This window comes from Mus caroli, unplaced genomic scaffold, assembly GCF_978045245.1.
Source record: "Mus caroli unplaced genomic scaffold, Mus_caroli_1 scaffold_5, whole genome shotgun sequence".
Taxonomy (NCBI): Eukaryota; Metazoa; Chordata; class Mammalia; order Rodentia; family Muridae; genus Mus; species Mus caroli.
In genome coordinates, this window is record NW_028227260.1 from 35,397,114 (window position 1) to 35,416,585 (window position 19,472).

At 38.9% G+C, this 19,472-nt stretch overlaps 1 protein-coding gene across 1 annotated transcript; it reads right to left on the reverse strand.

Annotated features, from left to right (window-relative positions):
• Positions 1-3,648: 3,648 nt before the first annotated feature.
• Positions 3,649-18,857, reverse strand: LOC147004560 (melanoma antigen preferentially expressed in tumors-like). Its single transcript, XM_085837593.1, has 4 exons — positions 18,764-18,857; positions 6,462-6,761; positions 5,435-6,016; positions 3,649-4,332 (listed from the first exon to the last, which is right to left on the reverse strand). Exons 2-4 carry the CDS (start codon positions 6,749-6,751, stop codon positions 3,822-3,824), a joined length of 1,383 nt encoding a protein of 460 aa, XP_085693719.1. The 5' UTR covers positions 6,752-6,761; positions 18,764-18,857; the 3' UTR covers positions 3,649-3,821.
• Positions 18,858-19,472: the final 615 nt, after the last annotated feature.

A 19,472-nucleotide genomic window follows, 5' to 3' on the forward strand; every position in this document is an offset into this window, starting at 1 on the left:
AACATCTCTATGTGCAGGTTTCACTCTGGGAACCCAGGGCAAATATATAAGAGGGCTACCTTGTAAAAAAGATTTTCTCATACACTTGTATGTATACATGTGAGTGTTTGTGCTAGAAACTGAAACTAAGGTGTTTCATTTTTATCACTTCTTCACCTTATTTTGAGACAGGGTCTCATCCTGAATCTGCAGCTCTCTATTTTTGCTGCAGTGCCTAGCAAATGGGTCCTGGGGTCAACCTGTCCATATCAGTCAGCGCTGGAGACTCAGGGACACACTACCATGAGAAAAGAACTGGAGGGACGGTAATGGGGATATATTCACTTCAAACATATTATATCCATGTACACATACCAAATAAAATGTCAAAACAGGGACCCATGCACCCAGAAACTCCACCCAACCAGTGGAATGAATTTCTTCTGTTCTGGTGCCCTGAGCAGACCTTGGGCTCAAACTCCACAGCCAGTCCCACAACACCCAGAGGAAGCTGCACTCCCAGGTGCCCAAACATGCCCAGGATCATAGGATCATAGGTAAGGAGGACACAACATCTGCACCAACACCGGAAGTAACTGTGACCAGTGGGACCCAGGCACCCAGGAACTCTCCCTGACCAGTGGCACGGGTTCCTGCTGGCCTGGGGCAGTGTCCTGACCAGTCCTTGGGAGCTAACTCCGAAGCCAGTCTCACAACATCCTGCAGCCACACCTGACATCCTGACGTCAATCCCTCAAAGTCACATGGCAGAAAGATAGAACCAACTCCTGCAAGTTGTCTTCTGAACTCCACACACGTACATGTGCCACATGCACAAGTTTAAAAGAAATATCTTTTAAATAAATGGTACATTCTTGCATACTAAATGTGACAAATTATTGAAACGCTTTGATAGATGGTACAATCACAGACACACACACACACACACACACACACACTTAAATCACCACTCAAAAAATAGATTTAATTATGGAATTTTCAAAAACTTATTTTTCATTTTTATAGGAAATCACAGTGAAAAGACAGACCTTTTAGAGACCTCGGACTTTTAATGTACTGAAAAACTTAAAGACTGGTATTTTAAAAAAATCATACTCTGTTTGATTGATATATATATATCAATATATATATATATATATTGGGGATAAATAAAAGTTATAGTTTAATAGTTATGTGTGTCAAGTTGACAAGGGTCAACTGTACTTCTAGTCTTTTATCAACCTGACACCAAATTAGAGATGGAGGAAGAACTACCTCCATCAGATTGGCCTGTGTGCAACTTTGTAGGGCATTTTCTTGGTTAAGAGTTGGTGAAGGAGGGCCCAGGCTACTATGAGCAACTGGGCCAAGTTGTATGAGACAAGGAGCTAAGCAAGCCACAAAAGGCCACTAAACAGCTTTCTTCCATCTTTTCCTGCCTCTGCTCCTGTTCAAGTTCCTGCCTTCCTCCAATGATGGGCTGGGACTGGGACTGTAAGCCAAACACACCTTTTGCTCCCTGGACCTGTTTTATAACAGTCACTTAGGTTAGATTTCAAATCTATTGAAAACAACATATCGAGAACATTGTCATACAATAGGAATTCCCTAGAATACCATACACATTGTCAGTACAACAATGAATACAAATTTTCTCTTCATTTTGGGGTGTGTTTTTCACATCAGGGTACATTCCCTGACAAAACCATGGCACCAAGGATGGATGGAGGACAGGGCAAAACCGTGCCAATATGGACCGAGTTGCATCTTCCCCAGTGCTGTGATCCTGTTATCACACAAGTGAGGATTGCACTGCTGAGAGCATAAGAATCCCACTTATTCGAGAATATATAATAAGAGTCAGATGGGAAAAAGTAAAAACGAAAAACCAAAGTTCAAAGAAACAGATAAGGTTAATTTCAAATAACAACATTTTATTTAATACAAAGTTCTAAAACCATGCAATTTTAAAATTGGAAACAATGTAAGGGAAATTGGTCATTACAGTGGCATTTTATTGGATCTTTAAAGTTTTGTGCACTATCCCATGATGCAAGTATTACAAAAAACATGAACAAAATTAAATGTTGTATACAAGGGAAATATGACAAAAATTATAGCATATTTTAATATGTTTTCCTTACTAATTTATAAATACAATCTCTTTCCACCAAAGAAAAATTAATAAAACATGTTAACTGCCTTGACAGTTTTCTTATTGTGTTAAGCATATAAAATATAGTTTGACTTATCTGTCAGTATTACTACTAAAAACAAAATTCTATTACTTTTTGTCTATGGTCAGACTGCAACTGAGTATGACTTCACTTTAAAAGTAAAAAAAAAAAAAAGATACAAGTGATTGTTTTTACTAAGTTATTTCAGCAGAAAAACATTATGTTTAAGTTGATAATTCCGTTCTTTTTGTTACTCAGTACTTTAAATGTGGTCATTTTGGCATTTCAATATGTGAAAGGGACAAGTGCTATTTGTTATCTTTACCATGCCTTTGCAATGCAGTGTGTTGTCTCAAGAAATTAACAATACAAGTAAGATCTTTTTGTTTCCATGTTGGTGGGAGGGGGAAGATACATATGCTTCGGTATATGCATGTGGGAGCAGGGCATGGCTATCTGGTATTTTCTTAAACCACTCTTAAACATATTTTCTGAGGCAGGAGCTTTCATTGAACCCTGAATCCACTAATTTGTTAGACTGTCTGGTCATGTAAGTAAGGCTCTTCATTCCTCCACCCTTTAAGTACTGGAGTTACAAATGTAGACTTTGGTGCTCAGCTTTTTACAAGTATGCTAGGCATCAGAGCACTGATGTGCTTGTGTGGGAAGCAGCTGGATAAATGAGGCATTTCCTTAGCCCTGTGTAAATTGCTAATTACTGATGTGGCATACATCATTTCTAAGTAAGTCTAGGATATGCAAACTGAATTCTTAATTATATCATATTTTAGAGAATGAAGTATGTTGGACTCAGTATCCACAGGTTTCTAGTATGTATTGTATCAAATGAGGGATATCTATCTATCTATATATATATCTATATATCTATATAGATATATACATATATATATATCTCACACACACACACACACACACACATATATATATATATATATATATATATATATGTGCAATGATTTATATTGTTAAATGTACAGTGTCAAGAGATCTAGAGGAAATAGGGGAAATATTGTGGCCAGGATCCTAAACACTTCCACAAAATTTATGGGACAAAGGCTGGATATTCAGCTGAAGACTTCATGGTGAGAGTGGAAACTTTACAATGGGCTTACATCAAGGAAGTAGGTCATTGTATTTATGTTCTTGAGGGGGTTTAATCTAAATCTCAGAACCTGTGCTATCTTCTTTCCTGGTCCACTGGTAAATCCTGATAGTTTTCCATAAGCAACCCCAAACAGCCTAAACTAACTTATGGGATGATAACAGTCTTCAAACGCCACTGCCATTTTCACAAACACAGACAGGAAAGGCTGTCATTGTCTTGATTTGTGTGATGTACCCACAAGCAAACCAAACAGGATGGCCAGGGATATAGCATTGCAGGACCTGATCGTCCTGAAAATATAAATGCCACTGGTGTCAGTAATCTGGCAATAGTGACAAGAAATACTCAGAAGAAACTTTTGAAGTCTCTCAGTTTTTGCTAAGTTATTCTCTATAGGATTCAGCTACAAACCTATCCTTCCTAAGTGCAATTCTGTACAATGTAAGAGCCTTATAGATTGAGTCTATGGGTCCAGGAAATAACATTTAGTACTTAAACGGTACATATCAGTTTAAAAATGCATTGGACTGTGACATTTACTAACAGTAAGTAATCCACTTCATGTCCTCTCTCCGTGCAAGTTCTAGCATTGCTTTCACTTGTAGTTGTACAATGGCAAGTTTCTGTCTGTCTAAACTGCCCTGAAAATGCCATCTTTCAAAGCAATGTACAGGAACAGGATAAATCACATATTTTAGCTCCATCATGGGTGTTAAATGATGCATGATATTCACAAGCATAGGCATGGTGATGGGGTTAGAAGCAAAGCCCAGCACACGGAGATGGGTGCATCTAATCAGGGCAGGGATAAGAGCAGAGATTGCAGAATCATTTATAAGGCAATGATTTATCTCCAGATGCTGAAGAGTACCAGAGAGATTTGACAGAACAGTGTGAAAGGGCCCAAAGTCATCCCAATGCATCAGGTTGTTACTAAGATTTAATAGTTTTAGGTGAGTGACATGAGGACTCTGGGACATAAATTTGATGTCTCTGTATGAAAGACCACAGAATGGCAGCCACAAGATATCCAAGCCAGGCGGTAAGACTCTGTAGGGAGAAACAAAAATACATCCTGGAGAATGATGATTGAATTAGGAAAACTATACTGTTATATCTAGAATAAAACTGTCAATGTGTCACCATGTTTAGTTCACTTAATAGTTTGGGGGATGCTGAGAAAGACAGTTTTCTTGTTTTTTCCTTTCTTTCATTTTTTTTTTTTGAGACAGGATATTATTATGTAGCTATAGCTATCCTTGATCTATATAGACCATGATAGCCTTGAACTCAGAATATGCCTGCCTTTGTCTCCCAAGTGCTTAGATTAAAAGCATGTGCCAGCAGGCCCAGTTGAAAGTTTAGTTTTCAGCACTGAAATTCAATTTATTTTCAACTTAAAAACATGTACAATATATTATACCAGATGATTCTAAGAAATGTTAAAAAAATTAATCCACGGAGTATTTACAATAATATCCATTGTAGATTTTTTGTTCTCCTTTTTAGTGGGGAGGAATGAGAAAGAGCAGGCAACTGAAAATTCCCTTTGGGCCAGTACCTAACTAACAAATTCTACTTTCATGGTCTTTACCTTGGAGATTATAGATCAGCAAAGTAATCTGACGTTATGAACTATGGACATCTGTAGATTATGTACAACAGTGCAGTGGCATAAAATGTCTTTCTACATCTCAATTCCTCTCCCTTCTCCTCTCCCTCCTGTCTAGAGTGCTTGTGATTTTTTTCACCTTTATAGTTCTGCACTTAACAATAGTATCTGTACATTGCTGGTTGCTTAATTTTTGTAATCCTGTCTTTCTCCAGTTTCACATTCACAGCAGTGATGGAAGTTGAAAGCATAAAAGGTTTTGAGTTGTTTAGAAATACCCAAGAGTGCTTTCTATCCTGTCTCAATAGACTGTACAGGAAGCCCAGGGACCTACCCCAAACTCTTTTTTCTGATTTATTTATTATTATATCTAGGTACACTGTAGCTGTCTTCAGATGCACCAGAATAGAGAGTCAGATCTCTTTACAGATGGTTGTGAGGCACAATGGGCTTGCTGGGATTTGAACTCAGGACCTTAGGAAGAGCATTCAGTGCTCTTAACCACTGATCCATCTCTCCAGCCCTACCCCAAACTCTTACCTGAGCACTCTGTTCAGATGATTTTTGAGGTGGAATGAAGAGAAGCTGAGTTCCTTAAGGTGTTCCATACGCTGCAAGTGACTGAGAAAATTTTTAAAGACTTTCCCTCTCAGAGATCTAAAAGTCACATTAGATAGAGTCAGGCTTTCTAGGTGGCCCATCTGGCACAGGATGCTGGTGATATCACTCAGTGAGCCTCTATCAACTGACAACTGATCAACACATTGGAGATCAAGAAATTTCAGGGTGTATTTGCATTTACGCAGTTTTTCAATTTGCAAATCTCGACAGCACACGTGCAAAAACCCCAAACTCTCTTCAATTTTTCGCATAAGCAAAATCCAAAAATCCTTTTCAATTAAGGAGCTATCAAGGAAAAGATCCAATATTAGTTCTACAGGCCTGGGTAAGAGAGTCTTACACCCTGAATTTATGAAACAAAGCTGTCTTTCAATTCTTGTGATAGAGGAGTCAGAATAAGTACAAGAATGAAAACACGAAGGTGATTTGGTGCTGACTTGAGGGCACGTGATCCTACATTTTGTGTCTTGCCTTAAATCTAGGATCCTCAATTTAGGTCTCCTGTAAGGATAAGAGGAGATAGAATATATGAGAAATAGCAAATGATAATGAAACCTAGTAGTATCAATGATGGTATATAAAAATGACACAAGGATGACAAATCCTTGTATCCACAGCTGGTACTTCTTATACTAATTACAAACATTCCTTTCCCATGACAATCCAACCTCCTTTCTCCCATTTTTTTATATACCTCAAACTGTCTCCAGTCTTAAATTTCCTGTCTTTCCTCTATGTAATAACACCTGTTACATAAACCCATCAAGAGTACCCTCAATAGAATAGATTATATAACAAACATTGTAGACACCAGATTTCAACTTAAGTGTTGAGACAACAGACTCACACATAAATCTTCAACATTCACTAGAAACGACTTCTGGGAGGGTAGTAGGCTATGGTATATCCTCCTGTGTCTTATCATGTCTTTACTAAAAAGTCTTACCAAAAAGCAGAAGTCTGTGCAGGACATACTGGAAGATTCTCAATAATGGCTTTTAGGAGTGCATGTTGAGGCCCCCGTATTCTCAATGACCCAATATGGAGACAGTAAAAGGGCCAAACTTTCACCATAGCACTCAATGTATTCTTATGCCCACCCTTGAAGGCAGCAATGAACAATGGAACAAAAAGCTCTCTTGGAATGTCCTCCAGAGCTTGTATTGCTGCAGACTCGTTGCTGAGCAGACTCTGTATAGCAAGATCCAACAGTCTGTTTGGGGTCTTTCTACCCATCTTTGTGAACCTGCACCAGGATGAGAGACAGTAGAAGTTATGTGAAAATACAAACAGTGTTAGCAAAATAGAATATTTAAAGACTAAATGGTGAATCAGGTGGCCACTACTAGATAGTTCTACTGTAGACACAGACTAGAAATTGACTCATGAGTATAAAAGGTAATAGTAGCACAAAGTATGTGCTACTCTTTTACCCCCTTGGAGAACATCTACTCCCTAACATGTGTATTGGACATGTGTATACGATAAAATAACATTAAAAGTGGGTCATAAATAAGCAGAAATCAGTTTTGGTCACTGAGTACAGAGCTCCCAGTATTCGTCTTCATAGAATACAGGCCATGATGAAATAAAAGATAAATCTGCACAAAAGTGGTACAATAGGAAATATTAAAACATCAAATTGTGCTTAAAGAGAAAAAAATGACACACTAGCCCATCTGTATCACTATATTTGTGGCAGATGAAGATACACCAAAAATGCACAAGATACACATGAAAGAAGATGGATAAAAACTTAAAGTTAAAAGAAAGAAAGAACTTAAAGTTTAACTTAAACATATTCAGAAAAACTACTCTAGTCAAAATTAAGCCTAAAGATGAAAAAAATACAGAAAAATCAAAGAATGGGATATTGTTTAGGGCAAAGACTTAAAAGGAACTGTTCAATATTTTGTGCCATATGTTGAAAAGTAAGAAATAGTCAATCTGATAATACAATACTGACTTCTAGGGCTTGAGAATGGTGCCAGGGGTTAGGGTGGAAAAAGAGAGATATGATTCATGTAAGCTAGAGCTAATATGAACATATCACAACGAATCTTTTTAAGTTGTATTATGAATACTTATTACAAATAATAAATAACAAATTAATATCAAATACGTGATATAGATGGCTTAAAACTGCTTTCTCTGAAACACACAGACTGAGGGGAAGAATAAGTCAATGTGGATATGAAAAACATTCAAGTTTGTTAATGATGAGAAAAGACACCAAAGGAGGGATTTTATAACATAAAAGAGTCCAAATGCTCCTGCCTTTTACTTCTACTCCTGGAACAACAGCAACAGCAACAGCAACAACAACAACAACAACAACAGCAAGAACAAACCCTCTAAAAGGCCTAGATAATACTGAAGAACAGAAAATGTCGTGATTACATAAGATAGACTATAAAAATGTAGTATTACGTGAATAAGAAAATGAAGGAAAATTCCAGGCAGAAACATTAAACCACCAGAAAATAAGATTATTGTTACTTATCACCTACCTTGTATGGCACTTTGCCACAGTACATATTATGTCACTGTTCTTAGATAAAATAACTTGATGACTAAGATAAATTTATCATATTTAAGAACAAAAATTTTATATTTCTTGGGACTTCAGGGATTCTAATTTCAGGAAGAGAGCATTTAAATAGCTATCAAAATATGTTCCATGTCTTTAAAAAGATGGGCTTTTGTTAGCGCTCAATGTGCAAGAGAGTTTAATTACAACCTACTAGTCACAAACTTTCTTATGTGCGAAAAGAAAAGTCAAACAGCCTTGAAACAAAGGAACTGGGCAGTCTCAGGAAGCAAAGTGACTGATTTCACACATTATAAACATTAGTAAAACATATTCAAGAATTTTCTGTTGGTGCTATATTACAAGGTCACTGCGTTCCCAGGATTATCTGAAAATATTCCAATATTTTGGTTTAAAATTTATTTGTGGATATGTCTGATATAATTTAATAAGGATTCTGGATTCCATTGTAAAGATTGTGGAGCAATGGTATTCAAATTTGACTTTTCCCTGAGAAACTCATCATTAAAAAACAAAACAAACAAACAAACAAAAAAAACCAGTCTGCTCTGCATAAGTTGACATATAAATTTAATGCAATTTCAAAAATACCTACAAAATTTCATGGTGTTAGACAGCCTGATGGCAAAGTGCATAAGAATAGCTAAGAAGATGAGCCCTCTGGGCCACGGTAAGCCACCCTGAGCAACCTGCCAGTCTAGGGGGACCACCAATCTCCCTTCTCTCCCTGCCTCTCTTCCACCTCTACCAGACTCCTGAATCATACAGGTATGCTTCCCTTCCCCCACCCATCTTCCCTGCTGCCTGATCTCTCTAGGTAAAGCCAAACTGCCCTGAGCAGCCTGCCATCTTGGAGTGGGGGACCTCTATTCTCTAGCTGCCCTCCCCCTACCTCATCAGACTTAAGACTCCTAAACCATACAGTTTGGCTTCCCTTTCCCCACTTGTCTATCCTGCTCTGCCTGAGACCCATCATCCTTCCTGTCTGCATCTCCATCTTTCAGACGTAACCCCTGGCAGATCAATATGCTTGCTCCTGGACACCAAAGTCATCCCGTCTCACTGGAGGTCTGCCCTAGCCAGGGACACGGGATTGCAGGAGGATTGCTTGAACAAGGGACACAAGAGGTCTGCCCTAACAAGAGAAAGAATTTGACTAACACAGATACAGATACTTACAGCCAATCATGGACTGAGATTGAAAAGTTAGGGAAGGAGTGAAGTGACAACCGCATAAGGAGATCAACAGAATCAATTAACCTGGCCCCAGGGAGCTCCCAGAGACTAAGCCACCAACCAAAGAGCATACAAGGGCTGGTTGGTGGACCCTGGCATGTATACAACAGAAGAGGAGCTTGTCTGGCCTCAGTGTAAGAGGATGTGCCTAACTCTGTAGATCCTTGATGTCCCAGGGAAGGGTGATGCAAGGGGTGGGGACATGTAAGGTGGTTGTGAGGTGGGTGGATGGCATGGGTAGGGGAACTCCCTCTCCGAGGTAAAAGGTAGGGGAGATGGGGTAAAAAAAACACTGGGGGGAGAGATGTGGAAGGTGGGCAACATTTGAGATGTAAATAAATAAAAACATTTTTATATAAAAAAGAATAGCTAAGAAGAAAGAAGACACCAGAGTAGGGATTTCTGATACCATAATAAGAAAGCATAAACTCTGTGGACAACTGTAATTACAGCATCTTGTCACTGTTACAGGAATCGACAAATAGTTTAATAAAGTAGGATAGAAATCCTAGAAATAGAAGTCAACACACCAATGGACAGTGATGCTTAATAAAAGCAGTGGGCTGAAGAGATGGCTCAGCAGTAGTTAGTGTACTGGCTATCTATTCAAGGGCACAAATTCAATTCCTTGCAACCATCCATAACTCCAATTCCACAGGATCTGATGCCCTCTTTTGGCTACTGTGAGAATTTCACAAATGTGCTACACAGACATACAGGCAGGCAATACCCCATACACATAAAAAATAATATAAAGAAAGAAATAAAGGTGATATGGACAAACCACTAGAGGAAAGACAGACATGCAATGTGCAGAATGATACTTGTAAATCCAAGACACATGCCATGTGTAAAAGTAGATGAAAATTTAAAGACTTAACCAAAATGTTGAATTACACAGCTTCTTGAAGAAAACATGACAGGTATTCTTTAAGCTTACTATAGTGAAGTTTTTTGTTTGTTTGTTTGTTTTGTTTTTTTTGTTTTTGGTTTTTTTTGCAGTCTTCTTTATTATTAGATATTTTCTTTTTTTGAGAAAAATTTTTAAATTTTTTATTACATATTTTCCTCAATTACATTTCCAATGCTATCCCAAAAGTCTCCCCATACCCTCCCCCCCACTTCCCTATCTACCCATTCCCATTTTTTGGCCCTGGCGTTCCCCTGTACTGGGGCATATAAAGTTTGCAAGTCCAATGGGCCTCTCTTTCCAGTGATGGCCGACTAGGTCATCTTTTGATACATATGCAGCTAGAGTCAAGAGCTCTGGGGTACTGGTTAGTTCATAATGTTGTTCCACCTATAGGGTTGCAGATCCCTTTAGCTCCTTGGGTACTTTCTCTAGCTTCTCCATTGGGAGCCCTGTGATACATCCAATAGCTGACTGTGAGCATCCACTTCTGTTTTTGCTAGGCCCCGGCCTAGTCTCACAAGAGACAGCTATATCCTGGTCCATTCAGCAAACGCTTGCTAGTGTATGCAAGGGTGTCATCGTTTGGAGGCTAATTGTGGGGTGGATCCCTGGATATGGCAGTCTCTACATGGTCCATCAAGTGAAGGGATTTTTAAATGGCACTCAAATTTCAGAGGTAATGAAAAGAAGCAATATGCAATCTGACCAAACAAAAAACAATGTATTAAAAAATATCAAATGCAAGAATTTCAAAAGGTAGTTTACAGATTAAAATGATGTCGTAGTGTAACATAACAGACCAGTGGAAATTATGTTTCTTATACAGAAAATTCAAAAACTAAGGAAACAAAGGACAAAAAGATATAGAAATGAAGAAAAGATACAGATTAACAGTTCAAACAAGGAGGAGAGAGGGAGCCTCCATGGGGGAAGATGGATGATGAACACATGGCCAGGAGAAAGAGTAAGTACCTGGGGTTCCACTGAGGAGGTAGCTATGCCAGCAATTAGAAGAATAGATTAGGAATTACAGCCCAGTAATTGTCAAATCCAAATTAAATAACATAGTCTGAGTCTCGGTTATTTATAAGCTATTAGGGAATAAGCTTAAATTCGTTGCTCTACATGTTTCAAGGCCAAGAAAGGAATGATTTGTGCTTTAAAAAGATAGTATTGGATCCTTCTGGTTTCTGTCTGTGATCCTGTGCCACAGCACTCCATACCCAATTGGATACCTCCTGGAGAGAGCTGTTATCTCCAGAGAGACAATACACCTGTGAGCACAGGTAAGGCCAACACTTCTGTTCAAATTCCTGGCCCAGGAGGGATCCACCCATAGCCATCAGAACACAGGAACCAAGTAACAGCAGGTTTTCTTTTGCACCCCGAAGCTGACCCTGTGCCACAGCTCTCCATACCCACATTCCTCCCAGAGAGAACTTGTCTACCAGGAGTACTGACACACAGGGTTGCAAGAGGTATAAGCCACAGTCAGAGACAGCAAGACCAGGTAACACCAGAGATAAACAGATGGTGAGTGGCAAGGGCAAGATCATAAGCAAGAGAAACCAAGGCTTCTTGGCATCATCAGAACCTAGGTCTCCCACCACAGTGAGCCCTGGATACCCCAACACACGAGAAAAGTAAGAATCTGATTCAAAATCTCATCTCATGATGATGATAGAGGACTGTTAGAAGGACATAACTCCCTTAAAGAAATACAGGAGACACAGGTAAACAGCTAGTTTATATTAAACAGGAAACAAAAAAAAATCCCTTAAAGTATTACAGGAAAACACACCAAACAGGTGAAGGAATGGAACAAAACCATTCAGGATCTAAAATTGGAAAAAGAAACAAAGGAAGAACACTCTGGAAATCGAAAACCTAGGAAGGAGATCAGGAGTTATAGATGCAAGCATAACCAACAGAATACAAAAACTAGAAGAGAGAATCTCAGGTGCAGAAGATGCCATAGAAAACATTGACACAGCAGTTGAAGAAAATGCCAAATGCAAAAAGCTGCTAACTCAAAACATCCAGGAAATATGGGACACAATGAGAAGGCCAAACCTACGGATCACAAGTATAGAAGAGGAAGAAGATTCCCAACGTTAAGGGTCAGTAATATCTTCAACAAAATTACAGAATACTTTCCTAACATAAAGAAAGAGATGCCCATGAACATACAAGAGGCCTACAGAACTCCAAATAGTTTGGACCAGAAAAGAAATTCCTCCTGTCACCTAATAATCAAAACACCAAATGCATTAAACAAAGACAGAATATTAAAAGCAGTAAGGAATTGAAGGTCAACTAACATATAAAGGCAGACTTTTCAGAATTACACCAGACTTCTCACCAGAGACTATGAAAGCCAGAAGATCCTGGGCAGATGTCATACAGACCCCAAGAGAACAAAAATGCCAGCTCAGGCTACTCTACCCAGCAAAACTCTCAACTACCATAGACAGAGAAAACAAGATATTCCTTGACAAAAACCAAATATGCACAATATCTCTCTACAAATCCAGTCCTACAAGGATAATAAGTGTAAAACACCAATACAAGGAAGAAAACTTCTCCCTAAAAAAAACAAGAAGTTAATCTTCTTTCAACAAACCCAAAAGAAGATAGCCACACAAACATCAAAATAGCATCCAAAATAACAGCAAGCAACAATCACTATACCTTAATGCCTCTTAGCATCAATGGACCCAATTTTCCAATAAAAAGACATAGAATAGCAGACTGGATATGTAATCAGGACCCAGCATTATACTACATACAGGAAACGCACCTCAAAGTCAAAGAAGAACACTTCCTTAGAATAAAGGGCTGGAAAACAATTGTCCTAGCAAATGGTCCCAAGAAACAAGCTGGAGTAGCCATTTTAATAGCAAATAAAAGCAACTTTTAACCAAAAGTTATCAAAAAAGGATAAGGAAGGACACTTCATTCTTATGAAAGCACACATCTACCAAGAAAACTCTCAATCCTGAACATCTATGCTCCAAGTGAAGGGCACTCACATTCATAAAAGAGACTTTGCTAAAACTCAAAGCACACATTGCACCTCACACAATAATAATTGAAGACTTTGACACCCCACTCTCAGCAATGGACAGATCATGGGAACACAAACTAAACAGAGACACACTGAAACTAACAGAAGTTACAAAACAAATGGATTTAACAGATATCTATAGAACATTTCATCCTAAAACAAACGGATATACCTTCTTTTAAGCACCTCATGGTACCTTCTCTAAATTGACCATATACTCGGTCACAAAACAGGCCTCAACAGACACAAAAATATTGAAATAATCCCATGTACCCTATCAGATGAAGACAGACTAAGGCTGGTCTTCAATAACAACATAAATAATAGAAAGCCTACATACCCGTGGAAACTGAACTCTACTCAATGATAACTTGATCAAGGAAGAAATAATGAAAGAAATTAAAAACCTTTTAGAGTTTAATGATAATGAAATCACAACATACCCAAACATGTGGGACATAATATATGTATTCCTAAGTGGAAAACACATAGCTCTGAGTGTCTCCAAAAAGAAACTGGAGCAAGCATACACCAGCAGATTGACAGTACACCTAAAAGCTCTAGAAGAAAAGGAACCCAACTCAACCAAGAGGAGTAGAGGGCAGAAAATAATCAAACTCAGGGCTGAAATCAAACCAGTACAAACAAAAAGAACTATACAAAGAATCAACCAAACCAGTAGCTGGTTCTTTGAGAAAAGCAACAAGATAGATAAACCTTTAGCAAGTATAACTAGAGGGAACAGGGGCAGTATCCTAATTAACAAAATTAGAAATGAAAAGGGAGATAGAACAACAGAATCTGAGGAAATTCAAAAAATCATCAAATCCTACTACAAAAGGCTATACTCAACAAAACTGGAAAACCTGGATGAAATGGACAAATTTCCAGACAGATACCAGGTACCAAAGTTAAATCAGGATCAGACTACCGATCTAAACAGCCCCATATCCCCTAAAGAAATATGAACAGTCAATAATAGACTCCCAATCAAAAAAAAAAAAAAAGGCCAGGACAATATGGGTTTAGTGCAGAGTTCTATGAGACCTTCAAAAAAGACCTAATTCAAATACTCCTCAAAGTATTCCACCAAATAGAAACAGAAAGTACTCTACCCATTAAGTTCTATGAACCCACGATTACTCTAATACCTAAACCACACAAAGACCCAACAAAGAATGAGAACTTCAGACCAATTTTCCTTATGAATATCAATGCAAAAATACTCAATAAAATCCTCGCTAACCGAATCCAAGAACACATGAAAATGATCATCCATCATGATCAAGTAGGCTTCATCCCAGGGATGCATGGATGGTTTAATATATGGATATTCATCAACGTATTCCACTATATAAACAAACTTAAAGACAAAAACCACAGGATCATCTACTTAGCTGCTGAGAAAGCATTTGATAAAATCAAACACCCATTTATGATAAAAGTCTTGGAAAGACCAGGAATTTAAGGTCCATACCTAAACATAATAAAAGAAATATGCAGCAAACCCATAGCCAACATCAAACTAAATGGAGAGAAACTTGAAGCAATCCCACTAAAATCAGTGACTAGACAAGGCTTCCCACTCTCTCCCTTCCTATTCAACATAGTACTTGAAATCCTAGCCAGAACAGTTAGAAAACAAAAGGAGATCAAAAGAATATAAACTGGAAAGGAAGAAGTTAAAATATCACTATTTGCAGATGATATGATAGTATATATATAAGTGACCCCAAAAATTCTACCAGAGAACCCTTAAACCTGACAAACAGCTTCAGTACAGTTGCTGGATATAAAATTAATTCAAACAAATCAGTGGTCTTTCTCTAAACAAAGGATAAAGAGGCTGAGAAAGAAATTAGGGAAACAACACCGTTCACACTAGTCACAAATAATATAATATATCTTGGTGTGAATCTAAGGAAGGGAAAGATCTGTATGATAAGAACTTCAGGTCTCTGAAGAAAGAAATCTAAGAAAATCTCAGAAGATGGAAAGATCTACCATGATCATGGATTGGCAGGGTTAACATAGTTAAAATGGGTATCTTGCCAAAAGCAATCTACAGATTCAATGCAATCCCCATTAAAATTCCAACTCAATTCTTCACAGAGTTAGAAAGGGCAATTTGCAAATTCATCTGGAATAACAAAAATCCTAAGATAGCAAAAAACTATTCTCAACAATAAAAGAACTTCTGGTGGAATCACTATGCCTTACATCAAGCTGTACTACAGAGCATTGTGATAAAAATTGCATGGTAGTGGTACAGCGACAGACACGTAGATCAATGGAATAGAATTGAAGACACAGACATGAAACCCACACTCCTATGGTCACTTGCTCTAAGACAAGGGAACTAAAACCATCCAGTGGAAAAAATACAGCATTTTCAACAAATGGTACTGGCACAACTGGTGGTTATCATCTAGAAGAATGCGAACTGATCAATTCCTATCTCCTTGTACTAAGGTCAAATCTAAGTGGAGCAAGGAACTCCACATAAAACCAGAGACACTGAAACTTATAGAAGAGAAAGTCGGGAAAAGCATTGAAGATATGGGCACAGGGGAAAAATTGACAGTACACATACACACACACACACACACACACACACACACACACATATATATCATAGACCTCAGATATTGGGACAGAGAAATATGCCAGCAGATGAATGCTTATGCAGCCAAGAGTAAACAGGGCAAAAGACCTAAGGGACAACAGCCTAGAGTATATTGGCAGGACAATTTTACAGATTTTAAGCTAGGAAAATATGGTTACAAATACCTTCTAGTGTTTGTAGATACTTTCTCTGGATGGCTTGAGGCTTTCCCCATCAAGCAGGAAACAGCTACTATGGCAGCTAAGAAGATATTAGAGGAAATTTTCCAGAGGTTCAGAGTGCCCAAGGTAATTGAATAGGACAACAGTCCTGCTTTTGTTTCTAAGGTAAGACAGGGATTGACAGAGATATTGAGGACTATTTGGAAGCTCTGTTGTGCATAACATCCCCAGAACTCAAAGCAGGTAGAGAGAATAAATTGAACCTTAACAGAGACCTTGACTAATTTGACCTTAGAGACTGGCTCAGACTTGGTGGTACTTCCTTCCCTTGTCCCTGTTCCAAGCACTGAACACCCTCTTGCATTTTAATCTGACCCCTTTTGAGATCCTGTTTCATACCCCAGCTCCTTTGGTGTCCACTGGGCCCTCCCTGGAGGTATCCCAACTCACTGATAGGAACCTCTTCTTGAAGCTCCAATACAGCATGAGATTCGGCCCAAAATGACTGCCTTAAATCCTCCAGGGATGCCAGTCCCCTCACAATTGCCAGACTGGTGACTGGATTTATATAAGGAGGCATTGGGTACAGTCACTGGGACCCCAGTTGAAGGGACCCTTCCTGGCACTGCTAACCACTCCCACAGCCCTCAAGGTGGACAGTATTTCTGCCTGGGTGAATGCTTCCTATGTGAAACCTGCAAACACCCTGCACCTTAGAGAGAGACCCCTGCTGGATGGTACAGAAGATGGACAATATGCTCAAGCTCAAGATAACTTGATCTTGATCACGACAGCCTTGTGGTTCCTGTGGATTCTGTTTGCTTACCCTATCCTATGTGACCTTCCGCCAAACCTGTTAGAGCACTCATTGTCTCCATTCTCTTGGGATTGAGGGCAGCCAGGGATGCTACCAGGACCTCCACTTTGGTCTTACAGTCTGAGGGCAGCCATTGATTTAGATATAGAGAGAATAGAAACTTTCAGCGGTCACATTAAAGAATCATTGTCTTCATTATCAGAAGTAGTACTACAGAATAGGAGGGGATTAGGCTCTACTTTTCCTCCAGCAAGGAGGGCTAGGTGCTTGCTGACTCAGCTGAGGAGTGTTGCTTTTATATAGACCATTCTGGGGTTGTTAAAGATTCTATGGCAAAGGACAAAGAGGGACTATTCAAGAGAATGAGAGAAAGGGAAGGAGCCCAAGGATGGTTTGAGTCTTGGTTTAACAGCTCCCCCTGGTTTATTACATGGATTTCTGCATTGTTAGGACCCCCTGATCATTTTGTTTCTGATTCTGACCTTTGCCCTTTACACTCTAAATCTCTTAGCTTCTTTCATTAAAGATCGTATAGGTAAGTACAGTTGATGGTCCTGAAACAAAAATATCAAGAGCAGTACAGAGGACAGGGATATGAGCTGCATGGCTATCCACAATAGCTTCAGGATTAAAGCAAGCACAAGAAAAAGTGGAAAATGAAGAGGTCAGCTCACAGCAGATGGAAAAATTTATCACACCCCTCCCCTCCTAGAAGAGACAGGACAGAGAGCACACAGATACCCCTTTCCTCCTGGAAGAGGCAGGTCAGAGAGCATGTAGGCAAGAATGAAGAGGTAATTAACCCCTACTATGTCATTCCCTAAAGACCAATCAGTTTAAAGGGTACACTGTTCCACCAATCATACTGTGCCTAGTTGCTGATGCTCTATTTTGCCCTGGAAACGATATAAAAACTTGCCAAAAATGCTGCTTGGGGTCACCACCTGTCTTTCGCTGCAGGATGACGACCCCAGCATGCTGAAACAAAAAAAAATTTCCTCTTGCTTTTGTATCAATCCCTGGTTCCATGTTGTTCACTCTGGGCATCCCTGGTAAGCTAAGGCTTATCAGAGTCTTACAGAAGCAGATGGACTAAGAAGTTCAAGGTGTTCACAACCATACAGTGGGTTAAAAATTCACTTTGCTGCAGGCTATCATACCTTTAAAATTACAAATCTATATAAACAAATAAAAGAGAAGTCAGGGTAAGGAAAATTAGACTATTGAAATGGACAAGCATTAAAACACCAGGAAGGGGTAGGACAAGTAAAAGTCATTGAGACACAGAAAGGTGATTCATCCAAGAGTAGCAAGCTCTCAAAACTCCAAACTAGTTCCATGGTGGGGGTAGTTGGTTTGAGGAATATTCACTTCCAAATATAATGTGCTTCTGATAAAAACAAAACAGAACAAGATGGACACTCTGGCCCCGAAGGTAAGCCCATGATTCTCATAAGCATTAACTCAATCTCAGGAATGTAGGGACAGTGAAGCTGCAGTTGGCACTAGTCAAAATAAAGAAAAAAACTTGTTTCCTGTTTTTAGTGTTTCAGAGGTGCAATCTTGAGAGAGGCTAATTGTTTGGGGCAAAACACTCTGGTAAATAAGAAACCAAGAACAATTGCAAAATGAGGACTCGAGAGAGCCTGCCAGACTGGCTTTGTGGGAGACACCTGTAGAAGGCAGTGATGAGGTTTGGAGAATGACAGACAAGGACACGCTGAAATCATTGCCAGCAGCAGACCCTCATGAGCCACAGCTCAGATGCCATATCACCAGTGTGTCAATGAGTAAACCCCACCACCAGGTAACACCTTAGGACTCATATAATCCCATGCTTGAGACCACGCAGCAGCTCTACGTGTAGTGCCACTTACCTTCAGTAAGGGTCAAGATTGCAGAAACTTGAGATTCTCGAGTTCCCGACCCACGAAGGCCTTAGGCTGCAGCAGCCTCCTTCCTCTCACAGATGCTCTACTGTTGGGTGAGATATGAGTTCAGTGAGACCCAAATTCCAACACGAATCTCGGTGCTCTCTTTCCTTCCCCTAGTCTGTACTCTTTTATTTTATAGTTCAATATTACTTCTACTTTTAAAATAGAACACTTTTATTAATTACTTGAAAATTTCATACATGCATGCAATCTATTCTGTTCATATTTGACACCAGTCCTGCCCACAAATCTTAGATATACCCCACCTCTAAACTCCTCGCAACTCTATGTGCTCCTTTTCTTAGCCATTGGGTACAATTAAAACTTCTACTTTTAACCAAATTGAGTTTAAACTTCACAGTTTACTGTACAATAATAATAATTTCTGTCAGTATCTGCTTCATATTTGTTGGGGCACATTCGCTGGCTTTAATTCTTTCTCTGTGTTTCTTTATATAGTTTAGTTAGCTACTACAGTGGCCTCTTTTCTTCTTTTTTGGATTTGAGAATGAGCCCTCCACTGTGAGAAAGGTAAACTTGAAGATATCCACATCCAAAATAGTATAGAAGTCATAACACAAAAATATAACAATTATGGAAAACTGGGAAAATGAATACAAATACTCATACACCATTTAAAAAATACTGAAGT